This window comes from Vanessa cardui, chromosome 15, assembly GCF_905220365.1.
Source record: "Vanessa cardui chromosome 15, ilVanCard2.1, whole genome shotgun sequence".
NCBI lineage: Eukaryota > Metazoa > Arthropoda > Insecta > Lepidoptera > Nymphalidae > Vanessa > Vanessa cardui.
The window spans coordinates 9,954,454-9,976,331 of record NC_061137.1 but is presented as its reverse complement, the minus strand read 5'-3'; the positions used below and the strand labels follow the sequence as shown (position 1 = coordinate 9,976,331).

At 31.6% G+C, this 21,878-nt stretch overlaps 1 protein-coding gene across 6 annotated transcripts in view; it reads left to right on the top strand.

The window, feature by feature from the left end:
* The window catches only part of LOC124535645 (inositol-trisphosphate 3-kinase B), a 173,103-nt gene that overhangs the window by 111,046 nt on the left and 40,179 nt on the right, over positions 1–21,878 (top strand). Inside the window, exon 1 of one of the 6 annotated variants that reach the window (XM_047111921.1) lies at positions 4,031–4,739. The exons of the other annotated variants lie outside the window; for them this stretch is intronic. Within the exon in view, the coding sequence (XP_046967877.1) occupies positions 4,233–4,739 (507 nt within the window). The 5' untranslated portion in view covers positions 4,031–4,232. Of the gene's footprint in view, positions 1–4,030; positions 4,740–21,878 lie in introns of those variants that run through there. 6 annotated transcript variants of the gene reach the window in all.

The following is a 21,878-nucleotide window of genomic DNA, read 5'->3' as shown; positions in this document are numbered from 1 at the left end:
ATTTGCTCTGCTCCAATTAATTTACTATTAAGTGTACCATAAATAATATAAAATCATATTAACCAATCAATAAGTGTTTAATTTACATAATGTAATTTTCCAGATAATAATTTAATATTAAAAAAATACCTTCTCTACAAATCACGAACTATTTAATTATAAGTATTTATAAAATCCTCATATACCTATTTGTGTGCGTCATAAGGCATAAAAAATATAGTTTCATAATATTTTATAATATTTACGTGTGTAGTTAAAAAAAGCTGTGCATTGAACGGAATTTCCCAATCACACTCAATTACGTTGCCTTCGAAATCTGAAGATGTTTTTTTTTATCACAATAATAGAGAAACTTATAATAAGTTCAGAAATTGTTATATACAAACTCAAGCTGGATAAGCCATTTGTTTATTATTTTGATAGAAATAACAATAATACAATTAAAAAATAAGAGGAACAGAGGCAATTCGTCGCAGATGTAGTAGCGCTTGCAATTGACTACCCCACGGGACCACAATAATGGTAAAAATCACACGGTAAGTTATTTTACCTTCCTAAACAAACCCAAAAAAATCCGCCTAGTGACGATTTTGTTAGGGATTTTGGCCTTTATTGACTGGAGTATGGTGGCGTTAAACGTTTTCGCCAAGTATCGATACGAGGCTTCACCAGACTAGCTGTCAAATCTTGTTCCCTCGCAATTTAAAAGGTGGCGCTAGCGATGCACCGTCAACACCAACGTGAGTTATTGCTTAAAATACTGTAGAAGTCAAGGTTCTGGTATTAAAATCTAAAGCCAATGAAAAAAAGTCTCGATACATGTATTTTTTTTTAAGAATATTAATAATATCCCTTGTAAATATAAATATTTGAAAATATAAAATATGTAGCCTTTCATTTAAGATTAAGTCAGAAGTGGAATAGCCCGAAGGACTCCGTTTAATACATCACTAGTAGGCCCTTGCGTTATTGTGCTGTGGTCATTATTCTCAGTAACTGTAAATATCGTTATATTGAAACTTCAGTATTTGACGGTGTTCATTGAATACAAAATGTGTTCACTGTGGCCGAACTTTATCGATCGTGACAAATTGTCATAACATCAGATTATGATTTTACTTGGTGGTAGGGCTCTGTGCAAGCCCGTCTAGGTAGGTACCACCCACTCATCAGTTATTCTACCGCCAAACAACAGTACTCAGTATTGTTGTGTTCCGGTTTGAAGGGTGAGTGAGCCAGTGTAACTACAGGCACAAGGAACGTAACATCTTAGTTCCCAAGGTTAGTGGCACATTGACGATGTAAAGAATAGTTAATATTTCTTACAACGTCTTTGTCTATAGGTGATGGTGACCACTTATCATCAGGTGGCCCATAGCGCGTCCGCTAACCTATACCATAAAAAAGATGATGTAAGATTACCTGTGACATGCCCAGTAATATCTTATATACAGTTAGCATTAATAATTAAGACTAACCCTTGAACCGCCGCTGTGGTCATATCCGGTCAAGAGGATATGATACCGTGTTTAATCAATACAATTGCTTTTTATAATTCAATTTATGATGTCAATACATTTTAAGGCTATAAACAGCTTGTTTTAATATGTATAAAACGACCTGGACATCGATGCTAATCAGATGCAAAGGGCATAAGTTGACTACGAATAATGAAAACGTTATTTTTAAATTAATTATCGCTAATGAACTTAGTAAACGTATGCTTAACTGCAATTTACTTTTTTATTATGTGATAGGTGATAATTTAAAGTATAGTATTAAATTATTAAGTAAGTACAACGTATTCGGCGACGTAGGTAACTCTTGTTATTTGAAATACGTATTTACCGTTAATAATGTTTGAAATAAAGAACTAAGTTTGAGAAAATTTTATTTAAAAATTACAATAGACACAATAGCTATGGAGGCAATGTAGGTAACTAGTTTATTTAAATCAAAATAAATGTGCTGAGTGAGTGAATTTGAATTGAACATCGTTATATTTTTTATATTATACTAATTCAAAAACGTAAGCGGTTATCAATTCGACTGTATTGTTTGTTACCATTCTAATTTGTTCCAGTTCTGATAATGGTATCCATAAGCAAGTGCACATGTGCATTCCACCAACCCGCATTGGAACAGCGTAGTGAAATATGTTCCAAATCCTCTCCTGAAATGGAAGAGAAGACCTTAGCCTAGCAGTGGGTAATTTACAGGCTGTTACTTTAATATGTTCGTGATAGATGGACGAATAACTCATTATCACGCCAATTAATTTTGATAACTATTGTTTTGGGAAGGATATACTTCAGTGGTAGTTTGAGGGTAGGTATTTTGACATCAGCTCTAAAAATAACAGTAATTGTAACTACATTATAAAAATTTAAATCTATTTCTAATTTCATTTTACTAAGAAAAACTCAAAAAAATGTTTTGATCGTTGTTATATCATCGGTATGTGTTGAATTATATTTAAAGTAAGTAAACATATTAATAAGCAGAAAAATTGAGTTGTTAATTAAGTTGTAGAAACATACGCAATTATTTCTTAACTTTTTAGTGTATATTTATTTGTTTTGAAATAGAGTTTCGTTTGAAGTCGGTTAATTTTTGTTAATTTTTTCGACATACATCCGTGCTACGGCAGTTTACATTTTGACCGTTTCCCATCGATAGATTACAATATAGCGAAAAATAATACGTTAATTTGCAATCATATTTCACAGTTCATCATTTTTCGAGAGAATACAATCCGTTTCGTCAGATTGTAATCTAACGAACTTTATAATCTTACGGTAACATATATGTATACTACATTTAATGTAATAATCATTATAGTAAAAATTGATTTATATTTTAATTCGTACTTAGATTATCATTTTAGTTTCACTAAATATATACGTATCAAAAGCAAAAACAGTTATTGTACTAATTATTACCAAATGTTTACACCCTTTTTCCATAGCTTCGGCTTAATACATCGATTCCCTAAGGTTTATTACCTATAACGAACCTAATTAGCTCATTAAAAGACTTATCAACTAATGATTAATTCTGTCATTTCAAATGCACTTTCAATGATTGGGGCCCTCAAATTTGAGCATATATCGCCATAAATTAAGCCGCTTCCATATATTTATCAAAAAACAAGTGAACATCTCCGTATATGTGTGTTATGTAACTGAATAGTTTTAGTAACATGTTGAGTTTGCCATATAGGTTGACATTAATGTCTTAATAAAGTTGGTGTTATAAGTTATTAACGTCTAATATTCCTATAAATTCTTTTAGTAATTTATATCTTATCTTTATACATATTTATCCATAAATTGTCGACACTTAAATGTATTTTAAATTTTATGTAAATAATTCTTTTTTATTTAAATGTTTTATCAATTAAATGCAAGACGTGCCTTGTTATTGTGTCAGATGACATTACACTATATTGCATACAAATATTTATATCTAAATGATTATAGAAATGCTATCACTTATATTTTGATATATTTATACTAGTTTCAACGTAGTTTTACGTTAAGCGTATTACTTTGTTTCTGTGCAATATCATAAAGTCATTTTATACACATTGTAACTTTTAAACATTTTTATTGTACGATGTACATATAGTTAGTAATTCAATAAGTATTTGTAGCAATAAAAAACCTTTTTACGATATATTTATTGTTGTTATATGTTCTGTATGTTATGTCCTCTTTCTATCTTAATTACATCTGCACAACAAATACATATAATTCAATAACGATTTATAATTAATGAGGATGCAATTAAAGGAAAATTTACATTAATATAAAGTAATTTACACACGTCATCAAAAGCGCATCGTACACTATGTTCCCATGTAAGGCAAAGAATTTATACCTCAATTGAATTGTCCAATGTTTACACATTGTACGCCGACGACAAAGTCGCTCCGACTTTCATTCACGCACGTTTGCAGTCACGCAAAACATTGCTATCATTTGCGTATCTCGCTTCGAATGTTGACTCGTACAAATGTTCACAGTTAATAATTCCGCGTACAACACAACGCGCTAGTCCACTCCCGCGCAGTCAGTGCGCCGCGCGCATAACCGACGCCCGCGCCCTTTAAAAAAACCCGCGTGCCGTGACCAAAGATGTGCAAATAAGATCAGTGACTTGAAAATGTCGTTGACCCTTCTCCCGAATCCAGACGGGGGACTGTTCAATGTGAAGTGGTAGCCGCTATAATGCCGGAGTGTCCCGATTCGTTTCCATTCACCATACCTATCATACGATACACCATGGATTCGGAAGACAGATCGACTAACAATTCCGAGAGGCAACAGCCGATGAAGAAGATGTCTTTGCTGACACCTGTGAAGATTGAGACGCCAGACAGTGGCAGGAGACTGTCGGAACCGACACGATATTACATTCCTCCGCAATGCAACAACAGGTTGTCACCGAGGAGCGCCAGGAGACGGGAGACGAGGAGGAATTCCAAGTCTGATTTGAAGGATTCAACTCCTTGTAAAGAGACTTTTGGGCCAAAACCGTGTAATTGCGAAGATTGTAGAGCTTCCAGCCCATTGCCTCCGGGCTACGGACCTCCAACTATGTCTCCTGGTTATGATCAAATGAAGAGTTCCCTATTAGAAGTGCCCTGGTCTGAGGATTTCACAGAAGCGTCAAGCGATGATCTCAGTTCTGAATGGGATTCCGATGTGCCTGAACCGCCTCGACCCACTCAAAAGGTAATTTGCATAACAAATAATTCAAATTTCGAATAAATTATTATTTCTTTACAATTGTTTCAAGTTCCTTATTATATTTGATAAGTCTGACTACGAATAGTAATAATGTTTTGACAAAGTATTTGAAGACCCCTCAAAATATCTGCGTCAGTAAATTAAAAAAGAAAATCTTCTAATTCTGTAACGATAATTTAGCTGACGAATTTTAATAAACTGAATTAGTTCCATTATTTTAAAGCGTTACCAAGTAATTTTCGAATTACGTCATAATACAGAGTGCTGTTAATTACACAATGAACATCGAATTAATTTGTTTGTTCTCAATAGTGAATGGTGTTTAATAATAATAGTATCGTATCGTCGAACAAAAACTTAACGGGTAAGTTTAATTTGTAGTGATTGGTCGTGGAAAGAAAAAGTGGATTAAGAATTAAAAACCAGCTCAAGTAACTTAGCAAGTTGAGTGATTGAATTGGCTTATAGCATTATAAATTATATTGGCGTATAATCCGACTAATGATAACCGCTATTAAAATGCATATTATTGTAATATGTTGTAGTATGTAAAAGGAATATTATTAAAATAATCACTCTAAATATAGAAAGCGTTTTCACTACACTACAAGATTTAGTACTCAGGAGATTATGATGATATTATACGCAGATTTTACGATATTTCAATATATAATATTAATATATTTATAATTTTATGTACCTAACTAAAAATAAAACTGACCAATACGAGCACATTATTTAAGAATATATAGGAAATTAATAAATTAATATTCGAACGCGAACGTAGATTAGGCCCATTTCGATGGATATTTAATTGCTGTCTCTAATGAGTGTTGCATAAGCGCTAAGACCGGTGCTATATCCAATTTAACGCATGCATTCATGGTAATGGTCTCAGTGGCATCAAATACTAGTTTTTTTTTATTTTTTATAGCTGTTATCCTCAAACTAGTTGACTTTGAATAACTTCGCACTCAATATGTACATTCTTTTAACGTTTTTCATAAATAGAATGTCAAGTCTGGACTATTCTATAGGCTAATTATGTTTTTGTGGATGCTTTGACATTTTATCAATTTTCTTTTTTTTTAAATACTTCAACCTACGAATCGCTTTAACGACGTGAAATCCTAAGATTTGATCCTTTCCTAAGCCTTATAATACAAACTTTTTTATTAAATAAAGTTCATATATATTTTTTTGCTGTATTACATACATTTTTCAATTTATTACCATTTAAAACTTATGACATCTCCGTAATTTAAATTATTAATATCCAAGATAATTTATTAAAGAAAACAAATTGCATAATAAATATAAATGTTATAAGAAATCTCGTAGTTGCAAAATGTTGTTAGGTTCATACATATGTAATGATTTGCTCAAGAGTTAAACGTCAAGAATATCTTGTAATAAAGATGACACAGAAAAAAGCATATTGCTTTAGGATAAAGCCAGTTTTGCTCAGTAAATGCAATTACACGTAAATATATTCCGAATAAGTTAAATAAAAACTTTTTATGTTTACCTTTTTCTAAATCCTTTTAAATTTTTAATCAGATTCGAATGATACATGAAGAACTACCAACTTAAAATAAATTTGCAGAATAACGTATCAAGAAATTTTTACAGTTTCAACTGTTCAAATAAAGTAATTTATATTGTATTTACAATTTTTAAATTGGATTCTAAACACTTCAGACTTGTATAATTTATTAATTATACGCCTAATAAGAGATTGCAAGTATCTATTATATGGTTATCATCTTTATAATTGAGTAACGGGTATCTAATTTCACAATTAAGTATTAAATAAAAGTTTTTATGTTGACTGTGTTAGCTATTACTAGAGTTTCTTAGTTATAAAAGACTAGCTGCCGTTCACGGCTTTGCTGTTATTTTAGGGATTGGACTCCAGCTTCCATCATAACGAAATATCATCAAATTCGGATCAGCGATTTGACTGTGAAAGAGCAATAGATAGACCGAAAGAGTTACTTAGTCATTAATAATATTTAGATTTAAGTATTATAAATAAGGCTAGGATATAAATGATATTGTGAGCGGATCGCAACGTTGCTTTCACTACTTGCATTGCGTTTACCGTTTTCACCGTTACCAGCTGAGCTTTGTGCTAGTGACCTCTTTCCTCACGCATCTCACGCACAGCCTTTGTTTTGTCTATTTGCTCTGAATCATGATTGAATTACTCCGATTTTTAATCTAATTTTGAATTAGATTCAATTAAAATTGTAATTGTTGTACAAGAACTGGTTTAAAAATATATATGTTTGAATTAAATATTTGCCAAGTATTTTTTGTTTCGTTCCTCAAACCTTTTGTTCTGCCATTACGTCAGCGTGCAATAAAAAATTCAATCTAACAGAATAGTTATTAAAAGCTTATCGTTATCTTCATCTGCAATCTTAATTGACAAAATAACGACTTAATTGTGAGTACCAATCTAATAATACATTATATGTTAAGGTTACCGAATGCTATTGTTGAGAGCGCACGTGAAAATATTAAGAAAATTATTAATTTTAGAATGTATTACGTCATTCACTATTATTGACAATTATAACAGCTGTTTTGTGTATAGTACGATACAACTTAGATGTAGCATCGGCAAAATTCGTAAAACCGATCACAACCGAATTAAATACGCTATCTCAATTTATCAATATTATTTTTTTATGTGAATATGATCTTTACACAAACGCAATAACTTGTAGTACCATGTGACCTAATATATTCGTCAATTTGACACGTCGATTTACATGCACTTGCTTTCTCGGGTTGAACTGACGCGAGAATCTATAGAGACGAGTAGCGTCAAATGGCGCGACAGGGAGCTATTTCTATTGGTTGTATAAATCGAAAGTACCTAATCGGTTTAATTGAATTGCCGATGCTACATTTAAGTTGTGTCGTACTATACTTTTATTCGATGATTCTCAGCCTTTTTACATTGCTTATGATAAAACTGTCATTGTATCTGCGTTTCTTGCTACGTCAGCGGTATTATAGTATTAAAGTTAAGCGTTGTCTTTATGTCAGAATCCATTGCGCTACTGAAGCTGACTTTTTAAAACGTAGATCGCACGACACACGTTGCACAGACGTGACGGAGCGTTGATCGATCGCCTCGTTCGAAAATCGAAATACGTCCACAAATCACTAGTGTGATAACGCTTTATAAGAAATAAATTAACACACGATGCACGCTTCGAACGTTATATCTTTAAAATAACCTGTATATAATTATAACAGTCAATATCGCACAGGTCTCTTCTTGAAGATCAAGTGGTACGTTAATTTGCAAGAGTTTATTTATACATATGTACTATGCTCATATTAGGAAGATTGGAGGATTCAATTCTATTTTAATTTCATATAACATATTAGTTAAACGCAGATTCGTCTGTGTGGAATCAGCGCTGCTTTATTCTTAGTACTTTCGCATATTTACATTTCATAAATAATTATTACATAGCAGACCTTATCACTCACTCACAGTGGTTCGCGATAAAAAATATGGATATTCCATCAATATTCCTATTTGTTTTGAAACGTTTTTTAGCTTTTAAGATGATTGCCTGTTGTTTATTTATATTAGTAAATTGTTGTAATGATGGTGAGCACTCGCTACCTGATCTGATGACGCTACAAGTAGTGTAAACCATTTTTATACCGTGAACACACCATGGGATCTAACATGTGTATGTAATAACATTGGCTCAATCACCTTTCATACCAAATTAGCAAATAAAGTTTTACAATGGAATAATTATACAATATCGCTAAATATTTACGTAAATGTTTAAAAAACAAACTGATTAGTGTGCTACTTGTGCTCCGCGGGTTTGATATGCGCTTGCGCATTGAATCGGTAACATATTTGAGCGAAAAACAAGATACCTATTCTATAAATTCTTTGTTTTTACTTAGCATTATAAATAATGTATTACACGACGAAGCTTACACGGCTTCGAATCTAGATTATATTATTTATTTGGAATTTTAGTACTTATTGAGGTATTTCAGTAAGGCAGAGGTAGAGCTGCCTGATTATTAATTTTAGATTTCGATGTTTCGGAAACGAACATACTGAATGACTGTAGAAAGTGATAACTTCGAACTTTTGGACAAAAGTACTTCTACCAAATAGAAAATTTTTTTTGACCACATGCTAACGAAAAAAGCTATTTCAAATTACATTTTTAATAATGATTCGTTTGGTATTTTTGTTCTTTATAACTCTAAGTTGGTACATAAGAATGCGTTACTCTTTTTGGGTAATCGTGATTGTACAATCTTCATAATAAATATTGGCACAGTGCCAATAAATAAAATTAATATAAATATCAGGTATTTAGTATATAGAATGTGTGTTGTTTTTTAATTGCCCTAATAAACTTCATACGAATATTTTATACGCTGATTAATTGAGTAAATAAATCCTTTCAATTATATTGTGCGTAATCACGAAAATCACGTGCGGAACGAAGGTATGTTTTGTCTCTTTCTGACCAATTATGTAAATAATATTGTCCTTGAGTTTATAAAGAGAGCGCTCTATCGATACCTTTTTCTTTATCAAAAGGCTAAAGTATGAATTGACTTCCAGATCATCTTTGACCACAGATATTGTTTCTTTTTGACTTTCAAACATGTATCTATCTATATATACGCTGTATGTATCTATTTATCAATACGCTCTGAACAATGGGAGCTACAATATGCCTTATGCATGGCTTACTCACAATTTAACCGGATCATAGAAAAAAAAGCCGAGATGTCCCAGTGGTTAGAACGCATTCATATTAACTGATGATTGTGGGTACAAATTCAGACCACCACTGAATTTTCATATTCTTAATTTGTGTTTATAATTCATCTCGTGCTCAGTAATGAATTCATCTCGTGCTCAGTAATGAAGGAAAATGTCATGACGAAATCTGCATGACTAATTATTATAACGAAATTCACATGTGGCAGAATTGGAGCAGAGTACAATATGCTCCTAAACTTTATTTACAGGCTGTACATAGCATTACAAACGACTGTTTCGCAGGAGAATAATTGATGTGTAGGTGGTAACCACCCAGACCGTACCACCAGTAAAGATATCTGTGATCTTTATATGATATATTAATATATTAGCTGATATTAATCAGAAACGTGCCATTTATGGTAATCGTAGTATTTTGGTATAACTCCGTCGTGACGAAGTGATTTCGAGATGCGAATCGGATAATTATAATTTTGTCTCGATGTCTTTTAAAGGTCCTGTTATATTTATCAGAGATTGTATTTACATTTAAAATACCTACTTGTTATGCATACAATCGGCTTATACGATGTCCATTACGCGCGGTTTAATATATATGTGTAGACATGTGTGCAATCATACATAATCGCTAACTTCCGCGGTAACCGTTGTGATATGGAGGTTCACGGCGTTCTCACGGTAACGTGAATCTTTAGAATAAATAGAGTTTTTCTCATTCGGCCACACGAAAAAACTGGCAATACGTGATATTGATTAAATGTAAATATACCTTAGCTATCTATAAGCATTGAATGATGAACGATGTCAAATCAAATCAAATCAAACAAATCAAAATAAACTTTATTCAAGTAGGCTTTTACAAGAACTTTTGAATAGTAATTTTACAATTAAGTGAAGCTACCATCGGTTCGGAAAGTAGATTTTACCGAGAAGAACCGGCTAGAAACTCAGAAGTTACTCTTTTTTGTCAAATTAATACTTGATATTGCAACACTTTCTATGCTAAATTTAGTTGATTGAAAATGATAAATTGGACCTCTTTCTATACCAAAACTTGAAAATAATCATAGGAATCTGTTCATAAATTTATAGCAAGGTTGAAAACTTTTTAGTAGGTTTTTTATTACGTAAAATCTATTCAATTAATTTGTAGTAGAAATATAAACATTTTCGATATACATACGAAAATTGAACACGACATATGAACGTTTTAGCATAAAACTTTTGTAATTTGGATACTTTGGAGTATTTTCACAAAGGATAAGAAATGTTTGAACAACAGCTAAAAAATGTGTCGTGCATTAGCACTGGAAGCTGGTTTGTTAGGAACAGAGAGATATCTGCGATGCCTTAATACATATTTATTTGTTGAAATATATCTCGTCGTAAAACTTTAATACCTCTTGTACAAGGATGGAATGTGTTGTGCTTACGCACTTGATACTATATAAAAACTCTAGCGGATAAGTTTATTTATTTAATAGCGACTATATAGCGATATATTATTTACTAGCGACCCGCCCCGGCTTCGCACGTGCAATGCTGATACAAAATACACTACAGATTATTTCTTGTTTCTTTACTATATTCTCCATGTATTATATACAAGAACCTCGAATCACTCTATCTATTAAAAAAGCCGCGCATCAAATTCCGTTGCGTATTGTAAAACATCTAGGCATACATAGGGTCAGACAGCGGTAAGTGACATTGTTTTCAACCGACTTCCAAAAGGAGGAGGTTATCAATTCGTCTGTATTTTTTTTTTTTTTTTTTTTTATGTTTGTTACCTCATAACTTTTCACTGGGTGGACCGATTTTGATAATTTTTTTTTTGTTTGAAAGGTAGTGCTTCCCGTGGGGTCCCATTTTTTTTTATTTTTTTCAGATGATGGTATCCTTATGAAAACGACATAAGTCTTAAATTTGCATTATGTATATGCGCGACAAATAGGTGAATAACTGAAAATCACGTTAACTAATTTTGATAATTCTTTTTTTATTATAAAATATATACTTCAAGGGTAATTTGGTGAAAGTTTGGTAAGGTTCTGAGCACAGGATCCATGACAAAGTAACGAAACGGAAGGGAACGGAACAATTCTGAGGAGCACGTTAGCGATACTCAGTCGAATCTTTTATTTATAGGTTATTTGGATATTTGAGTCACCTTCCGTAGTGTGGTTATGTTTATGTAATTATCATAGTCGAATATTATAATCAACTAGCTACCCACCCCGGCTTCGCACGGGTGCAATACTGATACTAAATATACTACAGAATTTGTTTATTTACGACATCACATCGCAAACTTCTAAAATTATCAGTGTTTCTTTACTATATTGTTCATGTATTATATACACAAACCTTCCCCTTGAATCACACTATCTTTTAAAAAAAACCGCATCAAAATCCGTTGCGTAGATTTAAAGATATAGGGACAGAGAAAGCGACTTTGCTTTATACTATGTAGTGATGGAACTCCTATACGGCTCGCAGTTAGGGTGCGATATGGGGCAGAATTTCTTACTATCTTTAATCAAATTTTGTGTATGTGATGTGATGTCATATGATGTACGAAATATAGTTGGTCTTTTTCAAAGTATTTTCGCTGAGTTCGATTACAGCTCTTTCGAGGGATCCTTGTAGTTTACGCTTCGTGACGTATTAAATCCGCATTTTCGAAAGTCTATTTTTGCTTTATTCGCAAGTTTCCTTTGAAATTGTCCTCGAAGTAGTTTCTGACTCATATAAACGGAACGCTTAATCTATCCATATTAAAAAAAAATTGTTAGTCAACATCAGCTTCACTTAAAATCAAAAAATAAATAAAAATTTTAACAAAAAGAAAAACCGACTTCCAACAAAACACTATTTTAAAACAAATGAATATGCACGAAAAAGTAACAAAAATAATTGCGTATTCAACATATTTTTTAGAGTTTTCCTAAGTTAAATGAAATGAAAAATATTAGACTACTTAAAAGTCGATTAACGATTATATCATGTAGTTATAATTATTGTTATATTTGGAGTCGGTGTCAGCCAATAAAACCCTACATAACCCTACGTATATCTATCAAAAAACAATACGAGTACTTTAATAAATATGTTTTTTACAAATTACCTTTTACACAATAATATACTGGATCAATCAAGGGGCTCGTATCGCTTCTTTCTTTTGATTGTTGGGGCAAGGGCACCGTGGCTGACACCGGCTCCAAATATACCAATAACTATAACTACATGATATTATCGTTAATCGACTTTTAAGTAGTCTAATATTTTTCATTTCATGTAACTTAGGAAAACTCTAAAAAATATGTTGAATACGCAATTATTTTTGTTACTTTTTCGTGCATATTCATTTGTTTTAAAATAGTGTTTTGTTTGAAGTCGGTTTTTCTTTTTGTTAAAATTTTTATTTATATACTACGTAATGATGATAATTTAGAAAGCAGTTCAATTTTGAATTAAGTGTGTTAATAATTATTGTACATAACACCATTTAAGAGTTACTTACTAATATGCATATTATATTTAATGCATCTTTGTACAATATTATATTCAACTGGACTTAAACAATTTTTATCATATAGCTCTCAACTTTGTACATATATATAACAAAGTCGATTCTGTTTGTGTGCTTAAATCTTTTAATATTCACAATGAATTTTAATATGGTGATTCAAGAGGAAGGTTTACGTGCATATTATAGCGGAGAAAATCTGAGACATTCAATTTTCCTAGAATTCCATCTAGAATAAAATCTCTCATCTTTTCGGTTTTGAATTTTTATTATGAAATACGTAAATTTGTTAACTTTTATTGCCGTCTTTGTTCATCAAATCGTATATTTTGGATCGAACGGTATGTAACTCGATGCTTTATGAACCTCCTTTATTGTTTTTTTATATGGTATAGGTTGGCGGACGAGCATATGGGCCACCTAATGGTAAGTGGTCACCATCACCCCTAGACAATGAAGCTGTAAGAAATATTAACTATTCCTTACATCGTTAATGCGCCATCAACCTTGGGAACTAAGATGTTATGTTCCTTGTGCCTGTAGTTACACTGGCTCACACACCTTTCAAACCGGAACACAACAATACTGAGTACTGTTATTTGGCGGTAGAATAACTGATGAGTGGGATTGTCCTGTCTTCCTATCCGTGATTTAATATCTAATATGTAAATTGATTAGTGTTAAATTTTAAACGTAAAAAAAAAATTATAAAAATGTAATTAAATATTGATTACCTTATCTAAATATATTATTGAAAACACCTAAGCAAAAAAGAGTTATGTCAGTATTATTATAATATATTTCTAGTGATGAGAATACGATTATGGTGTTATATATCAATTTGTTGTTTGCTATAAGCTTTTAAACAATATTTCTGGTATACTCCCAGTGACGTTTTCAAGTCCAGAAGCAGTTAGCGAGTTATTAACTTTGAATTTACGAGTAGGTTACAACCTATTGATATAAAATAAATGACTCAGGGCTGGGCAAAATCCTCTTCATCTCCTCTAAAGAAGATTATGTGGTTACTCTTTCACATCACACCGATAGGAGTTGGTTGATACATATGTACAATTTTGTAATAATTATTCCTCAATTCCACAATTTTACGTACTGACCTCGTAATATATTCTTACGCGCATTAGTAATATTTTTTACTGTTGTGTTCCAATGTAAAGATTAAATAAGTCAATAAAATACAAATACAGAGGACATAGCATCTTATTTTCAAAGCTGGTGGCGCATTGGTAGTTTAAAGGATGCTTAATATTACTTGCAGTTGTATATTAGCAGTGGTGGCATCGGTGGCATTGCTCAAGTTGGCCACTTAGCAATCCACCAACCCCATATAATTAAAAGATTCGATACCTGAAATTTATGAAAATCAAATCAAATATTTTAATTATAAAATGTATACTTTTTATATGAAATTCGCGTAATCAATCATTGAGTTCAATTAATGATTTATTTATACAAACCTCTAGCAGAATGTAGGTCTGTTGGTTCAGGAATGTAATACGTTGATATTTATTTAACAATTTATTTCTTAGAGCCAATTACCTGCGGTGATTTTCTTATATTAGTCATTAATTTTTATTATTCATCGCTCCGTGTTAATCATTAAAAGAATCATTTTGATAATGACGCATTACAGACACTTTGACGTATTGCAAACCGCAGCTCTTAAGTTTTCGGACACTCGTAATTATGTTTGATTATAATTAATGTGTTGTTTTAGATGATACTTATACCCGGTGAACAAACGTTACTGAGTTTTCATGTACTGTCAGAGTAAGAAAACCTTCGTCAGTTTTCAAATTCATTCATTTATCAATTCTTAAACTCTTAGTACCTTTTGAATCTAAACATCAAATAATTGCGACGCAATATGTCATTCTCGATCGGTAAAGCAGATACTGCTCATACTGAGCACACGAAAATAGATCTTAAGGAGACGAACTTTTTCTCACCCAGACTGTGCTTAGGTCACTTATGTTTTGGTGTAGTGAAAAGAACCTGTACGTTTAAACTGAACTTAGAGAGAGAACTCATGATATTAGAGCAGCCTCGTCAAATCAACTCCAATAGAACATCGGAGAGCAATAATTATAATTCGTATAATGTAAGATAATTACCCAGCTGTGGAATATTAAATGGCTATTACTTTATCAATAACCCTGATTCCTTCACGACGATTGGCTACTGTTATTTTGATTCGTTGCATTTCATCAGCGTTCGGAGGAATTTCATTAGGAAAAATAAATATTTTTCAATAACCAAAAGTTATAATGTACACATTCCCACGAATAATATAAGTGCTTATTTAAATTAGTTAAGTCATAATTTAGCGACACCTAAAAATCAATACATTTTTATTACAGCAAATACGACTTATAGTTTTTATTAGTATTTGACAAGCCTCTTCAGTATGGAATTAAGATGTGTTAAAATATTGTTAAGTAAATATAATAATATATTTGCGTGTGGGCAACGAATGACTTAACGCCTCAGCTGAATCATCTTTTTTTATATAGTAAAAGAACTCGTATTAAGCTTTTATTTTTAAATCGGACCAGTAGTTCCTGAGATAGCGCGTTAAACCAAACAAACAAACGTACCTACCACAATAGTTCTGTATTTAACGATTATATATTACAAGAATATAATGGTACTTAAGATAGTCTATAAATAGACTTTTATTCAGATGTACTACGTAATACTTTTTGCGTGTGCAAAAAAAACGTGTAAAAACTGCTCAAGTTTTATACAAAAGCCAGGGCATAATATATTAAAAATATTTTTTCTTCTGACGTATTGATTAATGTATGTACAGATATAGCAACGACCTATTATTAAACAATTTATTATCTAAAGACTTGACATTACAATGATTTATGAAATAAAAAATGTTTGTTTCATTTGCTATCAGGGGACAATTCTACTAACGGTAGCATGCAAAGGCGAACCCATGGCGCTCAAGGAATTATGACAAGGACACAGCTGATTTTTTAGTGGGTATTCCGATGTACTAGGGTCGAAATGTTCACCGGTCAGTCCCACACCACCCACTTCACACGGGGGAATCGCGTAATGCGTTTATCCAGTGAGACAGAAAGAGACAATAATACAGACATATTAGTTCCCCTTTTATTCTGATTCTACTATTCCTCACAAAAATAAAAAGCTCAATCCTAACTGAGGAGTAATTCTACTTATTTATATACTTTCGATGTGATCACTATTATTTTCCGATTTTCTGGATCGTCGTGTTAGTTCAATTCGGTTCCGACAAAATGTCAATTTGATAGTAGAATTAGCGCTCTCGTTGTTAGTAGGTGGGTATTCTTAAAACGCGTTGGAAAGTACATTCATTTTTCATTTTATTACAAACACTCTTGGATTTATACTTTATGTACTCAATCAAGGATTTATGTTTCGTCGTATTGTTTTTGTTTATAGTATTTTTACTGAAGAATTTAAATTAAAATTGTAGGTAATTTTTCAGTTACTTATTTCGTTTTTTTGAATCACAATTTACAGATAAGTGTTAATATGTAAGAGGTTCGTATTCATACTGAGCTTAACTGCCTGTTTACAAGCGTTAAATATGTAGGCGTTGACCAGAGTCTAAGCAAACCCATGGTCATTTGTTATTCTTGAAGTTTTTGCTGCGTTATGTGGCGCGAAAGCCTGTACAGTAAAAAAATGTTCGTCACCTTAAGATCTATTTTCGTGTGCTCAGTGTAAGTGATAATCTGCTTTACCGATCGAGAATGACATATTGCGTCGCAATGATTTGATGTTTAGATTAAAAAGGTACTAAGAGTTTGAGACTTGATAAAAGAATTAATTTGAAAACTGAAGAAGGTTTTCTTACTCTAACTGTACATTGAAATCTTGCAAATACTTAGTACTTTTTCTGAAAAAAAAAAAAATGTACTTTGGAGTTTTTTTTTTAAACAGGAATACTATTTTATCGCTAATAAATAAATAAATAACAAAATAATATCTCTTTTTCGCTCTGAATGGTTAGTGAGCAACTGTTATTGGGTGTAGTAAAAGGAACATAAGCTGTGCACAAACACGGCTCATGGACTGTGTACAAGATGATGTTTACTTCGTAATGTCAGTGTCTATGGTGAAGAACCACCAGTATTTGACTACGGGAACACATTTAGACGAAAATATAATGTTTAATGTCCGTAGTGACTACACAGTTCATTGGGTGATATTATATAAATTTATAAATGTGTCACTATTACACAAACACTGGTCAAAACAAAAAAAACTCGAATTAAAAAAAAAGAAGAAAACCAAACAACTTACTTTTTTATTTTTAAATATTTTCTTGAAAAAACTAGCACAAGACCACAAATACAAGTTGTTCAGTCTTGTTGTGTAACTTAAATTATCAGATTATAATCTACATAATGTATAAGAGAAAAGTTATAAAAACATTTATCGAATCCTATGAAATGCGTTTATATATAATTTAGTGATATTTAATTAATGCACGGTATCAATACGAGTTACTAATTCCCATGTAAAAGTAGATATATGTATAATTTGCGTAGAAACTTAATATAAGAAAAGTATAAATCATAAATTTGTTGATTGTTGACAAAACTAGAGTAATCATTATAAAACGGTTTTTGTTATGTATATTTGAAAAGTCATTTTTATTAATATAATAAATTGTATTTGTTTTGTGAAATTCAAATGGAATTAAAGGATGAACGTGGAATATCATTTATCATATGATTTAATTAATACATACTTTGCACTAAAATATTTTTTTTCATTTACAAAACGTTTTGTTATTGCTTCTATGATTTTTAATGGTATATAAAACACCTTCGTCTATGCTCGTCGATGAAAACAATTGCTTTGCTTGAAAAGATATAAAATTTTAATTAGAGGTTCTGTAGTTAATGAATTATAATATAAATAATTCGTAATTACTTTAATGCATTATCAGTATAGAAATAAAGTAACTTATTATTTTTTATTACTAATTTTAAAAAAATAATTAATCTGTAAATGCTCTCTTAGTTTATTATTTATGCAATTCTCTGATTGGCTGACTTTTTGTAACATTGGTAGCTTATTTGAAATCAATCTCATAAATATATTATCGTATTAATGTATTCTTAGTAAATAGTAAGACCACGGCTAAATGTCTGGTGTCAGATAATTATGTAACGTCAATACAAATTGACACAGAGATAACCCGCGACGCCTGTCTGGCGCATATTGGGTTCATTAACGAGACATACGATTAACGCCTGTATGCCATTGCAATAAGACATATTTAAATCGTCTCAATTGTAAACTTGACGAAAATGTAACAGGATGTCCCATTTACTGAAATAAAACAGATTATTTTGAGATCGATGAAATTATTTTTAAAACTTGGTTTGATGATTCAATTCCAGTAAACATATAAATAATATAATAGGTAAGTATCTCTAAGTCTTTAAAAAAATTATATAAATTATAGATTATTCTCTGCTTAACACAGTAGTGTGGAGATAACTATAAAAACATGGTTAAATCGTCATAATAATAATAACATTAGTTGATTACTGTTGTGACGTATTTACTGGTTTGGTAGTATGACGTAATATGGCCTACATTGCTTGTGTTGTATTAACAATTCATCCTCTAATTAATTCACTTTAATGTAGGCTCTGTATTGTAGTGAGAGTGTAATTGCTATACTGTCATCGGTAGGTGTTTCTGTTGCACACCTGGGTACACACACAGATTACAAGTTTTACCGCAAAAAAGCAATAATTTTCGTGCTCCAATGTTAATGAATTATAAATAAATATTTAGAGATCCGGTATGTTTTTTTTTGGGCAAAGGCCCTAATCCAAATTCCTAAAATTAATTAAAAACAAATGACATATACAATGAAATCAGACACCAAACTAGCTCGTAAGTATTCTTTAAGCAAAAAAAAAAAAAAACAAATTCTATGTAGTTCATACAGTATTGTGTTGGTGATATTGATTTCCATTCAAAACAATAAATAATAGAGACACGTGATAATCCGCTTTCATTTTAATAACTCCTCATTAATATTATTGTTAAGAGAAAAATATATATAGGAATGAGACTTTTCAAACATTATTTTGTACTCAGAAATAAAATTAGAATCGAAAATCGATTGAGAAACAAGCAAAAAGGTTTGACGTTTGTAGTGAAACCTTTTTGACTGCTTCGTATTCCTTTGCCTATTTACAAATAGAAAATACATATTGCAGATAAAATTCCGTAGTCATAATAGTAGTTGGATAAACTGTACGCCGTAATGTGTATTCGTTATCGTTGCTTTTAATTGCTTTGACTTTGATTAACAGATTCCTCTAATACGTACCAGTCTAATCTTGATTGACGGGTTTGCAGTATTTATTGCATATCAGAATTTCTGAATTGTTGATGACCCTTTTGACCGATTCCATTGCGATAATCGTCCTTAAACGACGATAGAGAAATGTGTCGAAGATATAAGAGACAAAAGTTATTTACACCAACGCAGCTGTACTTAGTGGCAGATTTAGAAATTTGACGCTAGTAGGCTATTCAATTTTTGCCGCCCCTACTGTTAATTTTGAAATTCAATAAGTTTGTTTAGTTCCCAATCGTAGTAATTATATTCATTCTGAAATTGCAACTATATGATCTGTGTTCTATCGTCTTCATTACATCGACTCTTTCCCGTTATTATAGTTACTAGATATTTTTTGCAACCCACTATGTAGTGACGAGTATACGGATTACGGACGTTATATGTATTACATATAATTATAATTATTTCTGTAAGATAAAAAAAATGGGCTAAATTTGCCGATCCCCTGAATCTGAAGCCCTAGGCTCCAGCCTATTTAGCCTATTGGTAAATCCGCCACTGGCTGTACTTGTCGGCATAAGTGAGAGACATGAGTACCAACATAAAGCCACAAAAGTCATGAGTACCAACATAAAGCCACAAAAAGATCAAAATTCGAATATACGTAACCCGCGAAAATTCAAAATTCGCGATACTTTTTGAACACACCTCGTATAAGTTACATCGTTTTTATAATTCAATGACATCCTTATTCTGATATTTTTGAAAATTATTCGACACTAAATGTCGGTATCACTTTATTGGTCTGATACGAGACTCGATCCGAAAGTCTCAAGATTGGTTGAGACACAACACTAATGAGCAAGTTTGTCATGTAATTATAATAGATGTAACAAAATTCTAATTAATCGAATGACTAAACTCTTGGAAATTGAAATTTGATCAAGTATGTTATGATGCTTTAAACGTGTATCAAGATCTCATGCGTCTAAGTCGCAAATTATATATAAAGTAATCAATATATAATGTCTATGACGATGTGACATGTGTGTAAGAATTATTTCCAAAGGGTAAATCTGAAAAATAAAATTATACAATTACCATGAATTGAACTTGACAATATATCATTTACAATTCAAGTAACATAACGTAATGTATGACGTATAAAGGTACGTATTTCCACGTTGCGCTTATGGTAGAATTTCGTCCGAAACGTGCAAATTTTCTCACGTTTGTTCCCTGCAACGCTGAATACAAGACAAGAAGTATACATAATGATATTGTGACAACTCGGGTATCAACAAACGATTAAGGTTCACGTGTTCTAAAAAATGCTATCACAAAACTTTCCATCAGTAATGACACGAAATATATACTACGTCGCTCTAAAAAAACGAAAGCATGATAAAAAGATGGAGCGCGCGAAACATTATAAAAAGCGAACAGAATAATTCTCAGTAGTGTGCGCAGTAATTAACTATTTGTTAATACGTCACTAATTAATAATTGACAGTTCATACTGACGTATTAACAAAATGACGCGTCATTTCTAATTACCGGGAATATGCATTAGCTTTTTTGTATTCGCTTCTGTTGCTTAACCTTACTGGTCTCAAATACCTAATGATAAATAAAAGTGTATCTGATAGAAGTCAATGGAGCAACCTTATTAACCTGTATAATTAATAGGCTAACAACTTAAACTAATCGATTGCCACCTAAGTAACCTTTAAAGGTCAATATTTATTGCGTTATTTAATCTACCCAATGAGAATTCGCTCAGATTATATTTCGACCAATCAGCGTTTTGGTATTTCGCTAAAAAAAACTGATTAGTATAACGTTCCGAACTCAATGACTCACATTTAACAAAAATAAATGAACAATGCCTGCATTCAGCGCGCGATAATATTCGTAATGATGTTAAATATTTTGTTTTTTCGCCGTTTAGTTTCAATGACTTTAATTTCTGCTTTTGAAAAACAATGCAGTTATAGAAAGGAGAATAAATGATTCATCGGATTGAAATAATTGGCTCCCCCATAAACAATAGCAGCAACTACCAATGTACAATAATGATTATCTCTGTTATTAGAAGCTCACTCACCTTTAAAATAAGTACAGCTATTCTGTTATAATAAATTATATCCGCCGAACAAGAATGTCAGGGACTGATATGCAACACTGACTTTAATAATTATTAAAAAAAATATATACAAAACAGCGCGTTACTGTAAATCAGTTTCAACATTACGAGGGTGAGATACGAGTTTAGTTCTTACAGAATAACGCAGTTAAACTCATTAGGGCATAATCACTACATAATATAAAACAAAGTCGCTTTCTCTGTCTCTATGTTTGCTTAAAGCTTTTAAATTGCGTAACGGATTTTGTTGCAGTTTTTTTTAATACATAGAGTCATTCGAGAGGAAGGTTTTTGTATAT